Raw genomic sequence first — 17199 nt, 5'->3', positions numbered from 1 at the left:
ATGCACAGCTAGGACAGGGCCAGGTTCCTCTGCTCTTTGCGTTTGTCTCCCGTAGAGCCCAGGTTGTCCCAGAACTATAGATCCTCTTGCCTCAGTCCTTTAAGTGCTGGGATTGCAGGCACACACTACCAAGCTCAACAGATTCTTCTGTTGTGTCAATCTGCACCCCCCTCCCTCCCCCAGATGATACAGATGATACAGTTTCTCTCCTGTCAAGCTCAATTGCTACATTGCCTGAGGCTGATACTTACATTGCAAAAAAATCCATAATGTAACATAATATCAGTTGAAGAAAAAAGTTTCAATCGAAGACTTTGTGAATTAGATAGTTAGGATTATTAGTTATTAACATTATTGTTGTTTTGTGATGCTAGAGGCCAAACCCAGAGCCATTTCAGTGCTTTTAGGCAAGTGCGCTACCGATCAGACCTCCCAGCATGAGTTACTATTTTAAATTAGCTCTACTTTAACAATTTGGCTGGGCCAGTGTCCTAGCCCAAGTGCTAGTCCAAGGCCCTGAGTTCAAGCCCCAGTACCAAGAAAATTTGTAAATGTTTTCTTTGAATTATTAGGAAGATTATAATTATGTCAGTTTTGTTCGTGATAAGTTAAAGAATGGTTGAAATTGTTCTTATAAATTAGAAAATGTTAGCCATTAAGAAAAAAATGAGGGTTCTAGGAAATCATTTCACAGGATGTAAGCACAATACTTAATAGTGAAACTGTGAAGAGTTTTTTTCTTTCTGTTGTTTTGTGATACTGGTGGTGGTGTAGATTGGCTCCTTGTGGAGAAACAGGCCCCTGCCACAGAGCCACGCCCCAGTACCGAGCCACGCCCACAGCCAGCCACATTCTACAGCTGTCTTGCATGAGCCACGCCCACAAGGCCCCGCCCCTCACCCAGGCCACACCCCCAAGTCAGCCTGCTTCCAGAGCCCATGACTTCTGCTGACAGTGTCACCTCCCCTGTCCAGTGCACCAGCCATGGTGGGATTTGTTTAAGTTAATTAAGATGAGGTGGATCCGAAGCTTCCCCTCCGTTCTCCTGCTCACATGCCTGCAGCTCTCTGGGAGTGGCCCCAGGGGCAGCGGCACTGGTGCCCATTTGGGCCCCTGGATGGCCCTGGTTGGGGACATGCTGTCCCATCAGGCCTGGGACCTGGGTGCCTCTGAGTTCCTGGGCCAGCCCGTGTCGCTTCCTTCTTCTCCTCTCTCAGGGAAAGACACTCGGAGCCGGCACCCACCTGCTGCCCTCTGCTTCACTCTTCTCTCCCCCGGGACGGCCTGGGCCCACAGACAGTGCCCACAGGAGCCTCTGCCAGTGTGGCCTTCCATTTCTGTGCAGCGTGCCAGCTCTAGTGGCACAATGTGGGGTTTTAAGCCATTTCTCTTCATGCACATTATTAAGAAAGACACGATTTGCTGGGTGTAGTGTCTAACGCCTGTAATCCTAGCTACTCAGGAGGCTAAGGTCCTAAGGGCTGAAGTTTTCAGCCAACCTGGGCAGAGAAGTCTGTGAGACTTTATCTCCAAAACAACCATCACAAACCAAGCTGGAGGCATTGTTCAAATGGTAGAGCACCAGCCAAGCAAGCAGGTGCAAGATCCTGAATTCAAGCCCTAGTTCCAACAAAAAAGAAAGCAGGCAAGCAAGAAAGAGGTGGTGTGTGTATGTGTGTAGGGGTGGGGAAGACATGTCTTACAGTTCTGGGGATAGAATTGAAGTGACAGGAAGCCCCATTCTGTTTGCCCTGCCACCCTGTTCACGGGCTGTGTGAGACTCCTCAACCAAGCCCCTTTGGCCCAGTCCCAAGGCCCAGATTCCTAGATTAATTTTCTCTAAGAGGAAGCTTACATTTTTTGGAATCTGTTACCTGGTTGGAACAGAGCACAGAGATGGTAGCGCTCCAGCCTTGAGCAAAAAGCTGAAAGGCAGCGCCCAGGCCCAGTGTCCATGATACGTTGCCGTATTTTGTCATAAGCTGTGCTTATGTCTTCATTTTTTTTCCCTCAGCAATTCTCAAAGGAAGCAGTAGAACATGTCCAAACCCATCTGTCCAGGAGAGAAGCATCGGAAACCCTTTTCCAGGTAAGAAGGAAGTCCTTTGAAGTAAATGGACCTGACTTGCTCAGGAGCTGGTCCTGGTGACACTTAGTGTGTCAGCTTGCAGACGTTCCTGGGAAAGGCCCCTGGAGGTTTCTGGAGGCACTGTGTAGTAGAAAGCCCCCAAGATAAGATAGCAGAAAATAAAGCTTTCTCCATGGGCTCTTGTTTTGTTTTTAGGACCTGCGTGCTATCCCTTAGTTTTTATGATCAAGGCTGGTGTCTTAACCACTTGCGCCACAGCTCCACTTGGAGCTTTAGGCTGGCTAATTGGATATGAGAATCCCACAGGACTTTCCTGCTTGGCTGGCATTGATCTTTTGTCTTTTTCTTGGTGGTACTGATGTTAGGACATAGGAGCTCACATAGGCTAGGTAGGTGGGTGCACCGCCATGCTAGCCATGCCCCAGCCCTGTTTGGATTGAGTTGTTCTTCACATAAGGTCTTGTCGATATTGCTTGGGTTAGCCTGGAATGGAGATCCTTCTGCCTGCCCCACACTCTTCCTCCTGGCTCCCTTGAGCCCAACGGTTCTGAGAGGCACAAACGCAGCCAGATGGTGGCTGATGAAAACCTAGCAGCGCCACAGAGGCCTTAAGACCCGTGCCAATCACAGACAGTCTGGATGGGTTCCAAGGTAGGCGGCTCCGCTCACGGTGCCCAGGGCCAAAATGGAGACGTGGGGCCCCTTTCTCAACAGTGAGCAAGACATCCAAGGTGCCAGGTGCTGGGGGCTCTCACCTGTCATCTTAGCTACTCAGGAGGCTGAGATCTGAGGATCGCAGTTCAAAGCCAGCCCAGGCAGGAAAGTCTGTGAGACTCTTAATCTCCAATTAACCACTAAAAGCCAGATAGAGCTGTGGCTCACGAGACAGAACACCAGCCTTGAGCAAAAAAGCCAAGGCCCAGAATTTGAGCCCCAGGATGGGTACACACACACACACACACACACACACACACACACACACACACACACCAGGTAACCCTGGTCATTCAGCCGAGGGCTGTGGCAGGCAGCAGGGTTCAGGCTAGCCTGTCTTGGTGGAGGAGGAGGGGCGGGAGCGTGGGGTGCTGGGCTCACCCCGGCCCCCCAGGCCCCGTTTGTGTGTTAACTGTAGCACGCCCTGTTTGTGTGTTTGCTGTGGCACACTCCTGTTTGCACAGCGTCGAGTTTCTTTTCCATCCCTCCCAGCCATACATAGAAGAAATCCACGAGAGTCTTCGAGGCAACATTTTTCAAAAGTTCATGGAGAGGTAAGTGTGTATGTGTAACTTTGTGGCGTGTGTAGTTGTGTGTCATTTTACCTGTTATGAGCTGTCCTTCAAGTGTGCAGACTTATTCATTCAACAGATAGCCACAGCCCTGGCCTAGGCTATGGTTTAGGCTCTAACCTCCATGTTACATAATTTCGATTTTGTATGGCTTGACCTTGATCTCCAGTTCTCTCACCTGAAATAGTCTGAGATTTTTTTTCCCCTTGTGCTAGAACCAGAGCTTGGACTTTTCACTCGAAGCTGGCACTCTACCACTTGAGCCCCCTGCCCCCCGCCTTCTACAATTTAAATGCCAATGCATTTTCAAATGAGGGAAGAAACTCAGACCTGCTTATGTGCTTGGGTTCTCAGAGGTTCAGGCCCTAGAACACAGCGCGCTCATGTCCGCGGGGTGTCCGCTGGGCTGCTTTTCCCTGCAGCCCTGGGCGTCCCCTCCCCAGTGCGGCTGTGCCCTGGTTGCTGTCCAGGCGGGCGGAGGCCGGGCCGGTGCTCTCCTCCTGGAGGGCTGTGGGCAGTCACGTGACACGCAGGTGCTCAGCACAGAGGTGAGCGAGGAGCGGAGTAAAGAGCAGGAGTCTGTGCCCTGTTTTTTTCTTTCTTTCTTTCTTTCTTTTTACTATGTTGGGCCATTTCTGCACCTTCCCCTGGCCTTGCTGGGTCCTGGGGGGCCTCTGCCAGGGCTCTCGATGTGAACGGCCTGCAGTGATCTTCACCCCCGCCCACCATGCTGATTCAGAGCAGCACACCCTCAGAAGACCTGGCCACAGACGCTGGGCCTGGACACCCAGCGAGGAATGTGCTGTGCAGACGTGCCTGCGCGTGCTGGCAGAGTGCGAGGCCCTCTCTCTTCCTGCCCCCCCCTCCACGCTTGTCAGCGTCAGACCCCACCCCTCGCCACCAGCTCAGAACCCAGAATCAAGGCGAAAGCCGCAAAGAGCGAGCCTCAGGGCCCCAGGGCCCCCAGAGCCACGCCCAGCGCCCAAGCTGTGGCACACTGGCAGCGCACCCGCGCCTTTTTGTGTACATCATGAAGCCCGTTCCGAGTAGCTTCAAAGATGATACCAATTCCATAGATGTTAGGAGGATTAGGGAGAAACTCCTTCAAAAAAAGGTAAGAACCAGGCGCCGGTGGCTCACGCCTGTCATCCTAGCTACTCAGGAGGCTGAGATCTGAGGATGGCAGTTCAGAGCCAGCCAAGGCAGAAAAGCCCATGAGGCTCATCTCCAATGAATCAGCAGAAAACCGGAAGTGGCGCTGTGGCTCAAGGTGGTAGAGCACTCGCCTTGAGCAAAAGAGCTCAGGGACAGCACCCAGTTCAAACCCCATGACTGACAAAGATAAATAATAAATAAAATGTACCGTGAGAGACACAGTGTCCTGATGTCTTCACCTACACACAAGGCGGCAGATAGACTTTCCCACTAACGGACGCCTAGTGGCTCACAGGGCAGCGCGGATTACACGGGATGCATTACTGAGATGATGTAGTGTCCTGTGCTGTCTCACCGTGGACATGGCTGACTCTGATTTAAATAAAAGTCAGCATAGCAGGTGACAATGGAAGGAGAGACTCGAGACCTTTCATTGGAACCTTCAAATAAAGCCAGGAATGCAGGGGAAACCTTTGTAACAGTGTGGACAAAATCTTCCCATATTGGAGAGCAAACATGAGTCACACTGGGGTCGTTGGTCTGTAAGAATGTTCTAGAAGTCTACGGAACTCAGCATATAACTCTTCAGTAATTTCATACTTCTGTTCTCTTTTAGTGACAAATTCACTAGATTTTGTCAGTGGAAAAACATAGAATTAAATATTCATGTGAGTATACTTTTTTCTCTTCTTTCCCTCCCTCCTTTCTTCCTTCCTTCCTTCCTCTCTTCCCCCCTCTCTTTCTTTTAGATAAAATCTCCCCCTGGCTTAACGTCATGAGAAAATACTTGCTTCTGGAACATTGTCTCCAAGGGTACATGCCTAAACAGCCATCCTTTCTGTGCATGAAAAGCTCACCCATCCATACTTACTGATGAGCCATTGCAGTTTTAATTCTTTTCTCATGTTTGCCTAAGAATGTGCTTATTTATATAAGGAAGGATATTTTGAGCTATAAATTATTGATCCTCTCACAAAAATTAGTATAACTTCCATATGTCCTGGTCCTGTTATTGTAGTATTCAAAGTTGAGAATATTAATAAAAATAAGGGCACGGTTTGGTAAAACAAGGTGTCCTCTTTCTGATTATCTTGAGCATGATGAAAATAATATACAGGCCAGGTGCTGGTGGCTCAAGCCTGTCATCCTAGCTACTCAGGAGGCTGAGGCCTGAGGAGCATGATACAAAGCCAACCGGCCAGGAGAGTCCATGAAACTCATCTCCAATGAATCACCAGAAAACTGGAGGTGGAGCTGTAGTTCAGTGGTAGAAGGCTAGCCTTGAGTGAAAGAGCTCAGGGATAGCACCCAGGCCCTGAGTTCAAGACCCATGACCGACTAAATAAATAAATAGTAATCTACAACCCCCCATTGATGCACTGGCTTTGAACAGCCACTGAGGGCGGGGCTTAGCGTCCTCATCTGACTTCCTGTGGCTCTGACCTGCAGCTGACGATGAACGACTTCAGTGTCCACAGGATCATTGGGCGAGGCGGATTTGGGGAAGTGTATGGCTGCCGGAAAGCAGACACCGGAAAGATGTAAGCTTCCTGCCCACATCTGCTTCCCAGAGCTAGTTAGGCCAGCTCACATTCCCATCCGGGGACAATCCCACCCTGCGGGCTCACCCCTGAAATGACTTCCCGCACCTGTAATCCCAGGTACTTAGGAGGCTGAGAGCTGAGGATGAGGTTCGAAGTCAGCCTGGGCAGGAAAAGTCCACGGGACTCTTGTTACCAATTAAAAATAGAAAAAGAGCTGGAAATGGAGCTGTGGCTCAAGTGTAGTGTGCTAGCCTTGCATACATAAGTGTCCAGCAGGTCCAGCCGTTGACTCTGTGTTCATGGTGGACAGAAGTCGGGCTTCAGTGTTTTGTTGCCCCTGGGCCCTGGGCCACCCGGGCTTGGCCCTCATGTTTGTGGTTGCAGGTATGCAATGAAATGCTTGGATAAGAAGAGACTCAAGATGAAGCAGGGAGAGACGCTGGCCTTGAACGAAAGGATCATGCTGTCGCTGGTCAGCACTGGGGTAAGTGCCCGTTTCCCTCACGCCTTCCTGTGGAAATGAGGTGGCAGCCCCCCCCTCCCCCTCCCCCACCATCCTTCTGTATAAGTGCCAAAAGGTCAGGACCTTACCATCCAAGAAGCAAAGAATTGCCTGGCTATGGTAGAGAATGAATCCAGGACAGAGATACGCTAACCTTAGGAAGGAAGGGGCTCCAGAACCTTCTCTAGAAAAATCCAAGGGAGTGACTCAGACTGGCCCTTTCTGAGCTGTCCTTCCCTGGCTTGGACCCCATCAGCATCCCGTCCGGGTGATTGACTGCACGCTCCCGCACTTCTGGCCAGCACTCCCCCCATCCCCCCTTGACACGATCCTTAGGATTTCATCACAGTCGAGCTTTTTTGGTGTTTTTTGGGGTGTGTGTGTGTGTGTGTGTGTGTGTGTCCTGGGGCTTGAACCCAGGGCCTGGGTGCTGTCGCTGAGCTTTTTTGCTTAAGGCTGGTGCTCTACCACTTAAGCCACAGCTTCACTTCCGGCTTTTTGCTAGCTAATTGGAGAGAAGAGTCTCCCTCGGACTTTCTTGCCTGGGCTGGCTTTGAACTGTGATCCTCAGGTCTCAGGCTCCTAAATAGGTAGGATGACAGATGGAAGCTGCCATCGTGAGGCTGGAGGAATCCTACTTTGGATACAGACTGGGGTGAGGAGGCACTGTGGGAGGTTTTCTTGCCCTGGTCTCGGGGTGCCCTGGCCTGGGCGCCTTCCTTACCATCGCCCTGGAGGTAAACTGGCCAAATGTTTTGCCATTTACCCGATCTGTGAGCAAGGAAAATTGGGCTCCTGTCAATAATTAATGATGCACCTCTGCCTTCTGCATTTGACATTAAGAAACCTCCCATATAAAGGCCCTTTGTGTGTGGCCCGGCGGCTCACCGCGTGGGGTCGCTGTGGGCCCAGGGCCGGGGGGGGGGGGGTGGGGGTGGGGGGGAGGGGGGGGTGGGGAGGGAAAGTAAGTTTCAAACATGCTCATGCTGGAAGATTATAAGAAGTGATTTAAGCCTTCGTTTTTTTATGAGTTCCTATCATCTGAAGAAAGCCTGTGGGAGAAAAGTTTTGATGTTGGAGAAGTAGAAGGACATTTGCAGATGGGCTTTTAATGTTTGCTTTATCTGGGCAGCGAGGGAGCCCCCTAAGAACCCTCAGATCCACCACTGGTCAGATCTTGGGGGTGCCAGAGGCCGCCGCTCTGAAGCAGCCTGAAGGAAGTGCGTTTTCATTGGAATATCAGCACCCCTCCCCGGGTGCTGTGTGTAGCATGTGCGCCTGTGCATGAGCATGAGTTCTGGCAGAGCTGTCTCTGACAGAGCAAAGGCTCACTGCTTCCGATCCACCACTTGAGCCACGACTCCAGCCTTGCAGTGTTTTGGGTGGTTAATTATAGAGTCTCACAACATTTCCTGCCCAGGCTGGCTTTGAACTGTGATCCTCCAGATCTCAGCCTGCTGAGTAGCTGGGATTTCAGGCGTGCCTGGATTCCCACTTCCTCCTTTTCCTCACTTTTCCGACACGGTGTCCACCTCTGGCTCTGACATTTCCTGGATAGCAGGCTTGCCGCGTGCCATTCGCTGTGTTCAGAAATCCCCCCTGCCCCGCCTAGGCGCTTGCCCCCCCAGGGGTGGGGCTTGTCCTGGCCACGCCCTTCTCTGCTCTTCCCTCTAGATGCAAGCGTGTGGGTCCCCCTGGGGTGGATGAGGCAGCCCCCCTCAGAAGCCTGCAGGTCCCCCAAAAGGACTTTTCTTTTTCTTCTCCATTTCCTTTTTTTAGGTGCAAGACTGGGACTTGAACTCAGTATCTGATGTTTTCGCTCGTTGGCAGGTGCCCTGCCTCCTGAGGCTTTTAGGAGAAGGTGGATGAGGCAGCGCTGTCTCTGTTTAAGACACCTTAGAACCAGGAAACGCTGTCTCTTCAGAACTGTTAGGAAAGTGGTGGGCACTAAATGCCTCCACTCAATTCATTCTGGCGTTTCCTCGCAAACCTCTGGTATACAGAAATGTGTCGGGTCTAAATCCCCAGGCCACACTTAAGCCACACTTCCAGTTCCTTTTTGCCTTGGTTATTAGTGTTATTTTGCCAGCCCTGGGGCTTGAACCTCAGGGCCAGGCCGCTGAGCCTCTGTGCTCAAGGCTAGCGCTCTGCCAGCTGAGCCACAGCGCCACTTCCAGCCTTTTCTAAGTAACCTATTGGAGGTGAGAGTCTCACACACTCTCCTGCCTGGGCTGGTTATTTTTGTCTCAGGTCTTCATGGTCCTCCCTTGCCTGCTTCCCCATATCACTGGGGATACGGGCGTGTGCCACCATGCCCAGCCATTGGGCAAGATGGGGTCTCTCGGTTCACATGCTGCCAGTCCTCCTCTTGCTGTTTCTCTGCCTCTCCGTAGCCAGGGTTGCAGGCGTGAACCATGCCACCTGCCCCACAAACACGGCTCGTTTCATTACAGTCCAGGTTATCAGCACTTCTATAATCCGTGTGCTGTGTGGCCTGGCTCAGGAGTCTGCCTGCTCTGTGATCTTGGAGCTGTTTCCCCGAGTTTTCACTGTTCCCCCCTTCACGCTGGGGAGACCCCGGGGTGGTGATTTTGGTGTGCGGTGTGAGGTGGGGTCAGGTTCGCAGTTTACAGCACAGCTCGGGTGCCGGTCACTCTGAGGGGCTAGCTCAGGCTCTGCCTTCTGTGGCAGTGGTCTGTCCATCTGGCCACGCTGTCTGGGTTATCGTCGCTGTGTGATGAATGGCAGGCTTGCCTCCGTGCGGCCTGGCTGCTTCTCCAGCTCATCTGGCTTTTGCCTGTCTGTTTCATTTCCATGGAGCTGCGTGGGACCCACGGACTCATTAGTGGGAATTGGAGCCCTGTTTCCCATTGATTCCCCCCCCCCCACGCCCCAACTGTGCTCTATTTTTCCTTTCTGCTTTCAAAAGCTTAATTTAACTCAATTTTCTCCTTCGTGCGTGCAGACAATAACATGACGTCTTTCCCTCCAGTGGAGGGCTGCTTCCGCCCTCAGAGGCAGGGACGGATGGGGACGTAGAGGGCCCCGGAGCCTGGCCCCGCAGAAGGGCATTGGGGCGGTGCCAGTTTCCTGTAGAACCCGCTCTTCCAGGGATGGGGTTGTGGTACCTGCTGGTGACCAGGTCCTTCCTGTCATTGCTCCGGTCACTCCGTCTGAGCCACAGCCACACCAGTCCACTGTGCCTTCTGCCATCTCCCCACGGGGGCCCAGAGTCCATAGCCTGGGATCTGATGATGGATGTACTTTCTAGAACCTTCTTTAGTCACAAACTCGTGTTCCTCCCCCCCCCCCCCCAGGACTGTCCATTCATCGTTTGTATGACCTATGCCTTCCACACTCCGGACAAACTCTGCTTCATCCTGGACCTGATGAACGGTAGGTCCCCGGCCACCGCCCGGCGCCCTGTTTGAGCTCCTGCCTGCCCAGCCTGGGCACTGGGGTCTTCCCACAGTCAGATCCCCTGAACGCAGAGGAAGCCTTTGGCCTTCCTTCCCGGCACATCCCCGGCTCTGGCGCCCTCAGTGCCCGCCCGTCTCTCCTTAGGAAGCTGGAAGCTGCTAGAAAAGAATTGTCCTGAAATCAATGCTGCCAGAGGGTTTGGATTTTCTGGGCTGCAACTGCTCTGGGGTTTTAGTCAGCTGATGTCGCCATCCGCCATCTTGGGTGGCCAAGAACAGCCTGGTGTTTAGAAGCTGACTCTGAAGAGGAGACTTTGAGCCCAGGATGGGTCTCAGCCCAGCCCTCTGCAGCGGACGCTGCTTGTCCCCGAAAACACACACTCAGCCACAAACGTTGCTAATAAGAGGAAGGGAGACGGGGTGGATTCAAGGGATTTTTAGTAAGAAGGCTGACATTTAAAGGGCCTAGAGTTCAGCCCTTCAGATGTCTAGTTTTTTTCTTTTGAAGTTCATTTAGTTTTATGAACTTTTGAGTGTTTGGAATAAAATCAGAAACACAAAGGAATAAAATAGAAACACAGAGGAATTTCATAGACATGGCACTCCTGTACACATGGTGGTCAGAAAAGGCAGCGCTGATGGAGGGCGAAGGGGCAGCCCTTTTGGCATGGTGAGGTCCTTCCTGTGTTGTTCTGCTGGCCTTGGTGCCACGAGACATGCCAGGAGGAAAGGCTCTGAAATCAGACACACACACTTCCGTAACTCACTGCAAATGTCCCCTGTGGTTTCTGAGAGCATTTCTTTACCCTGAGGGCAACATCTTCTGTCCCTGTAACTCGAGGGCACATGACCGCTTCCTATTTCCAACACTGCATGTGGAAGAGTTCAGATGTGGGTGTCGAGAGACTTCTGCCGGGGACCCTCGGGTCCTCGCCCCCTGGGTTTCATGGGTCAGTACTTGCGTCAGCCGTCCGCAGAGGTAGCTGGAGGGGGCGGGCGCCTCGTGATCTCCCCCCTGCGCCCTGCCCTGCGTGACTGACCGCCACCTTCATGTCCCTTGATTCCGGAGCCCTGGCTTAACGGGGTCTTGCCGGTTGCAGGGGGTGACCTGCACTACCACCTGTCCCAGCACGGGGTGTTCTCCGAGAAGGAGATGCGCTTTTACGCCATGGAGATCATCCTGGGGCTGGAGCACATGCACAGCTGCTTCGTCGTCTACAGAGACCTGAAGGTGAGGACGGGGCTGTGCCCACCCCCCTCCCCCGCCCCCCCTCCCCCGCATCCCTCTCCTCCTTTCCTTGTAGTCCGGACACGCATCCTCCATCCATGTGCGCTCTCTCCCAGGCCTGGCTGGGCAGGGGCTGAGCCCGCAGCCACCTCTGTTGCCATGGAAACCATGTGCCCGCCCTGCCTGACAGAACCTATCCTAAGTCTACACCTCGACATAAGTCGTGAATGAAGAGCAAGTCAGGCAGTTTGGGGCTGCTGTCCGTGTTGCACCTCAGTGCAGTGTAGCGGATATTTATTCACTGGGCAATCCGTTTGGCCACAGAGCTGGAAATGGCACACACGGCAGGGAACACGTCTCTTAGGGGGCTGGGAGCTGGTGTGGGAGGCCACGGGACGTCCAGCTGAGCCTGCCCATGGCCCCAGGCTGCGCCCGCACAGCCTCCACGACCTTTAGATCCTGCCCAGCCCCTTATTCCCAGGACTTCAGAAATGAAGAGACGGAGCGGCTGTGAGCATCGGTCCAGGCCCTGAGCTCCGCCCCCTGTCCTCCACGGGGAGGTGGCCAAGTCCATCCGTGTCTGTGCAAATGCACGTGTGTGGAAGAATCATTAGCTGCACAAGGGTGGCTCACACCTGTCCTCTTAGTTACTCGGGAGGCTCATCCTGGGCAGAAAAGTCTTTGAGATGCCCATCTCCAGTTGACCAGCCAAATGCTGCACTGGAGGCATGGCTGAAGTGGTAAAGCACCTGCCAAGCACACAAGCTGAGTGAGTCTGAGGTCCTGAGTTGAAGCCTCAGTCCTGAGGACACTTGATTGAGTTGAGATTCTCTGGAGGAGGGGAGGAGGCCGCGTTTACTGCTGGTCTCAGCCTCATCCTTGATTGCAGCCAACCCCAGCTGCAGATCACATTCACCCTGAGGAGCTCAAAATCCAAAATGCTGGGGACACTGTGTTTGGAGCAATTTTTTTCTTTCAAAAATGGCTGTAAATCTTCGAGCCTTCCACAGGATTAAGGAATTATGCCTCAGGTTTTCATGCCAGCCCCCGGAAAACAAAACATTTCATTTTTAAGAAAATGAAATTAGAAATAATTAAGCACTGGTTGACATTTGATTTCCTTATGTGGGTCTCACAGGAGAAGCAAACCCACGCAGAAGACCCATGGACTGCCATTGGGGTGCATTTTAATTCAAATCCATCACCGCTTTCTAATCATCTTTATGCTGCTGTATTTTTGTTTTCGGAGCTACTTAGTAACAATGAGATTACCTCATTTCTATTCAAACTTAATTCCAGCCACTCATGACGGCTCATCGCTCTGAGTTTTAATAGCACACCATTAATTTTATTTCAGGGGAAAAACAATAGTTGTTCTTTAGCATAAAAAAATATTCAGGTGGTGGTAATTCAGTGTATACTGGGGAAGAGCGTGGTCGCCCTTCGGTGTTCTGACCAGATCTAAGCTGAGTAGGTACACTTCATCAGAGGCATGGCCGGCACCCTTCCTGGCCCCTCGTTAGGGTTCCGGGGGAACGGGGATGACGTTTTCCGGGCTGGGTGGGCTCTGTGGATGCGGCTCGCCTCCTCTCTGAGGTCAGCGCCTGTACATCCTCACAGGATCCTTCAGTGCCTTCATTCCCTGAAGTCCTGGGTGGGTGTGTGGGGGGGTAGTCACGGGAGCCACAAAGTGGGTGGCCCTGTTCCCTGTTGCTGAGAGACCCCGTCCTGGGCATGCTGGGGTTCTTGGTACAGTAACAAGAAACTTACTTTGAGGCCAGGTACCGCTGGCTCATGCCTGCATCCTAGCTACTCAAGAGGCTGAGATTTGAGGATCACCGTTCAGAGCCAGCCTGGGCAGGAAAGTCTATGAGACTCTGATCTCCAACGAACCACCAGAAAGCTGGAAGTGGAGCTGTCGCTCGGAGTGGCCGAGCGCTAGTCTTGAGAGAAAAAGCTAAGGCATAGCACCCAGGCCCTGGGTTCAAGTCCTAGTACTGGCACAGAGAGGGAGAGAGACAGAGATGCTGAAGGCTGGGCCCGGCACTCCTAGCTGGCCACGTGTGAGGAGTAGATTGCTTCGCCTGCTCCGTGCCCTGCCTGCTGCCCTGCCCTGCCCTGCCTGCTGCCCTGCCCTGCCTTGCCCTGCCCTGCCCTGCCCTGCCCTGCCCTGCCCCTGCCCTGCCCTGCCCTGCCTGCTGCCCTGCCCTGCCCTGCCTGCTGCCCTGCCCTGCCCTGCCCCTGCCCTGCCCTGCCCTGCCCGCTGCCCTGCCCTGCCTGCCCTGCCCTGCCCTGCCTGCTGCCCTGCCTGCCCTGCCCTGCCCTGCCTGCCCTGCCCTGCCCTGCCTGCTGCCCTGCCCTGCCCTGCCCTGCCCTGCCCTGCCTGCTGCCCTGCCCTGCCCTGCCCTGCCCTGCCCTGCCTGCCCTGCCCTGCCCTGCCCGCTGCCCTGCCCACTGCCCTGCCCTGCCCTGCCCTGCCCTGCCCTGCCCGCTGCCCTGCCTGCTGCCCTGCCCTGCCCTGCCCGCTGCCCTGCCCTGCCCTGCCCTGCCCTGCCCTGCCCTGCCTGCCCTGCCCTGCCCTGCCCTGCCTGCTGCCCTGCCCTGCCCTGCCCTGCCCGGCCTGCTGCCCTGCCCTGCCCTGCCCGCTGCCCTGCCCCTGCCCTACCCTGCCCCTGCCCTGCCCTGCCCTGCCCTGCCCTGCCCTGCCCTGCCCTGCCTGCTGCCCTGCCCTGCCCTGCCCGGCCTGCTGCCCTGCCCTGCCCTGCTTGCTGCCCTGCCCTGCCCTGCCCTGCCCTGCCCCTGCCCTGCCCTGCCCTGCCCTGCCCTGCCTGCTGCCCTGCCTGCTGCCCTGCCCTGCCCTGCCCTGCCCGCTGCCCTGCCCGCTGCCCTGCCTGCTGCCCTGCCCTGCCCTGCCTGCTGCCCTGCCCTGCCCTGCCCTGCCTGCTGCCCTGCCCTGCCCTGCCTGCTGCCCTGCCTGCTGCCCTGCCCGCTGCCCTGCCTGCTGCCCTGCCCTGCCCTGCCTGCTGCCCTGCCCGCTGCCCTGCCTGCTGCCCTGCCCTGCCCGCTGCCCTGCCCTGCCCTGCCCGCTGCCCTGCCCTGCTGGACCCTGTGGAATTGTGACTCAGGTCAGGAACCAGCCACGGGGAGGCCCCCAGTGCACCCCGTTGGGAGCCGTCCGAGCCCAGCCTGGGGGGACTCAGCCTCGCGTGGCATTTCCTTCCAGCCTGCCAACATCCTCCTGGACGAGCACGGGCACGTGAGGATCTCCGACCTCGGCCTGGCCTGTGACTTCTCCAAGAAGAAGCCGCACGCAAGCGTGTAAGTGATGCATCCATGTTCACACAAGCGTGACACACCCGTGTTCACGCAAGCGTGTAAGTGACACACCCGTGTTCACGCAAGTGTGTAAGTGACGCACCCCGAGTTCACGCAAGCGTGTAAGTGACGTACCCCGTGTTCACGCAAGCGTGTAAGTGACACACCCCGTGTTCATGCGCCTCTGCCGCCGCTCACTGGCCAGCCCGGCCCCCGTGCTGTCCCCAGCCCTGGTTCCAAGCCCATGGTGATGTCAGCCGAGGGTCCGGCATCCCCTGGTGGAGACGGAGCCCAACCCCCACCCCCAGGTACCTGAACCCGCTCTGGGGCCACACTTGTGTTGGAAAGAGACCCAGGCGACCACTTTGGCCCTCAGTCTCCTCTTCTCCATCTGTGTGCCAGGGGAGGCAGGCAGGCAGCTGCGCAGCGCGGCCACTTTCCTTCTCCAGCCTTTTCCCCAAGCTCCTCCCTACCCAGGAATTACTGTTATTAAAGAAGCTGATCATCTTCACGTTCTCCAGGCTCTTATAGGGTTCGTGTTGGGGTGCTGTGCAGCCCTCCCAGCGAGCCCAGGGAGGTGGCGCCGTGGCCCCCAGCTAGAAGCACCTGCTGGATGAGCAGGCCCGTTCCCGGCCGGCCCCAGGCCCCCCACTCTGGTGGTGAGCGTCACAGCCTGTAGTGGGCTCTGCGGCTCTCTGGGCCGTGCCGTGGGTACCCGTGTCCGTGGAGAGAAGCCCGCGTGTGCCTGTGCCACACTCCACGTGACTTTCACCGTGTCTTTGTCACCCTGTCGTTCTGAGCACGGAATCTTTAGGAAAAAATGCAGGTTTCTTCCTGGATGTTGGTGGCTCATGCCACGATCCTAGCTACTTGGGAAGCTAAAATCTGAGGATCACAGTTCAAAGCCAGCTGGTGCATGAAAGTCTGAAACTCTTATCTCCCATGAACCACCAAGAAACCAGACATGGAGCTGTGGCTCATGGTTGAGTGCCCAGCCTTGAGCAAAAAAGTCTAAGGCACAGCGCCCAGGCCCTGAGTTCAAGCCCCAGTACTGGCATGCCTGGGCACACGCATGTGCATCTTCGTCATCAGTTTTCTTGACCCTTTGGAAGGAATATTTGCCCCGTACTGCTGGTATTAAGGAGGCTCCCAGAGGCCCAGTCCGTGGATTTGGGTAGGAAACAAACCCTAGATCCTCCTCTGCAGGGACCTGGTCGTGCGGGGCCCGGCCCTTCCATCCACTGCCAGGGGCCACACAGCTACAGAGTTACCTTTGAAAGCGGCAATCCGGTGGTCCGGTGGTCTGGCGTGAGCAGGCCTGGGCTTCGGCTCAGCTCCCCCAAGTGATGGGTTCCCAGGTCTGTGCTGTGGTGAGGAAGGTTCCAGCATTTTCCAGTGCTTTGCAAGGACTGAGCCTCAGGCTGCGTAAGCCTCTTGCAGCCAGTCCTGCAGACCAGGTGAAGGGCGTCCTCTGAACTTTTAGCTCCACTGCCCTTTGGCTGGCCAGTTCCTTCAGTGCATGCAGTCACCACGGAATAGGGATACAAGAACCGGTAAGGTTGATTTTCTGGAAGAATGAACGTTCAAACCTGGGGTTATTAATTTGCTTGTGGGGCCTGGCTTTGAGTAGGACTCAGTGGGAGCCGCTCTGCCTGTTTGAACCTCCGTGAAGGGACTGGACAGGGAAGAAGGTCCCTGTGTTTCAATGATGGGCCTGAGGCGGCTACTTGGATGAATACATAATGAAGTGCTACTTTTTTAAGTGGAACAGACATTTTGGGGCCAAAACACAGGCTTTGGAGCCAGCAGACCCAGGTTTGAGTTTCTCCTTGAAGATGTGTCCTCTCCTATGGGAAGAGGACACACCGTGGCTCACAGCTGTAATCCCAGTTATTCAAGAGGCTGAGACCTGAGGATCACGGTTCGAAGCCAGCCTGGGCATCTTGGAGAGTTCCCTGAGCAACTCTGCACTTGGTGTTGGGTCGTTGTGTTCAGCTCGGCACGTGGCCAGGACTGTTGGCCAGAAACAGCCAGAGGTCACCTCCCAGGTGTTTTCCCAGAATGTTTCGACTTCCTGCAAACGTCATCATTTTGTTTGCTTCCCTTTGGCTCCTTGAAGCTTGAGACACTTTCCAGGCTGACCTGGAGGCTCCTGTCCCTGGGGGCTCTGCTCCCACTTTCTCTGGGACCCCTGAACCCTACCTAGCACCTGCTCATGTCCAGCACGGGCCGCCGGGCCGCCGCTGGAGTGGACGAGCCCTGGTCTGATCAGGTCTTGGGCCCGCCCGGTGGTGGCAGTCAGTGGTCTGCTCCTTCCCACTCGCCCAGGCATGGCTGCCTGGGACCCCAAGGCAGAGGGCAGGGGGGGAAAGGGGAGACTGTGCAGCTGGCATGGCCCTTCCTGATGGGGAAGGTGGCTTCCCAGGGGCTCCCAGGAGGGCCATCCTTGTACCCACCCTGCCTCCCTTCCCTCCCCAGGGGCACCCATGGGTACATGGCTCCCGAGGTGTTGCAGAGGGGCACATCCTACGACAGCAGCGCTGACTGGTTCTCCCTGGGCTGCATGCTTTTCAAACTCCTGCGAGGGTGAGTGAGCCTCCCGCCCCGCCCCGCCCCCGCCTCCCCGTCCCGCCCTGCCCCCACCCCGCCCCGCCCCCCACC

The 17199-nt window shown here is 55.3% G+C and overlaps 1 protein-coding gene across 1 annotated transcript in view; it reads left to right on the top strand.

The window, feature by feature from the left end:
* Grk3 (G protein-coupled receptor kinase 3) overlaps positions 1 to 17199 on the top strand; it is a 59156-nt gene that overhangs the window by 28139 nt on the left and 13818 nt on the right. Inside the window, exons 5-13 of the mRNA XM_042668496.1 lie at positions 2015 to 2089; positions 3296 to 3357; positions 5147 to 5198; positions 5980 to 6071; positions 6459 to 6558; positions 9894 to 9972; positions 11096 to 11226; positions 14447 to 14541; positions 17017 to 17124. Coding sequence (XP_042524430.1) covers positions 2015 to 2089; positions 3296 to 3357; positions 5147 to 5198; positions 5980 to 6071; positions 6459 to 6558; positions 9894 to 9972; positions 11096 to 11226; positions 14447 to 14541; positions 17017 to 17124 — 794 coding nt within the window. The remainder of the gene's footprint in view (positions 1 to 2014; positions 2090 to 3295; positions 3358 to 5146; positions 5199 to 5979; positions 6072 to 6458; positions 6559 to 9893; positions 9973 to 11095; positions 11227 to 14446; positions 14542 to 17016; positions 17125 to 17199) is intronic.

The sequence above is a fragment of the Dipodomys spectabilis genome, unplaced genomic scaffold (genome assembly GCF_019054845.1).
Source record: "Dipodomys spectabilis isolate Male_0828 unplaced genomic scaffold, ASM1905484v1 ptg000439l, whole genome shotgun sequence".
Lineage (NCBI taxonomy): Eukaryota > Metazoa > Chordata > Mammalia > Rodentia > Heteromyidae > Dipodomys > Dipodomys spectabilis.
This window is presented reverse-complemented; position numbering and strand designations above follow the sequence as displayed.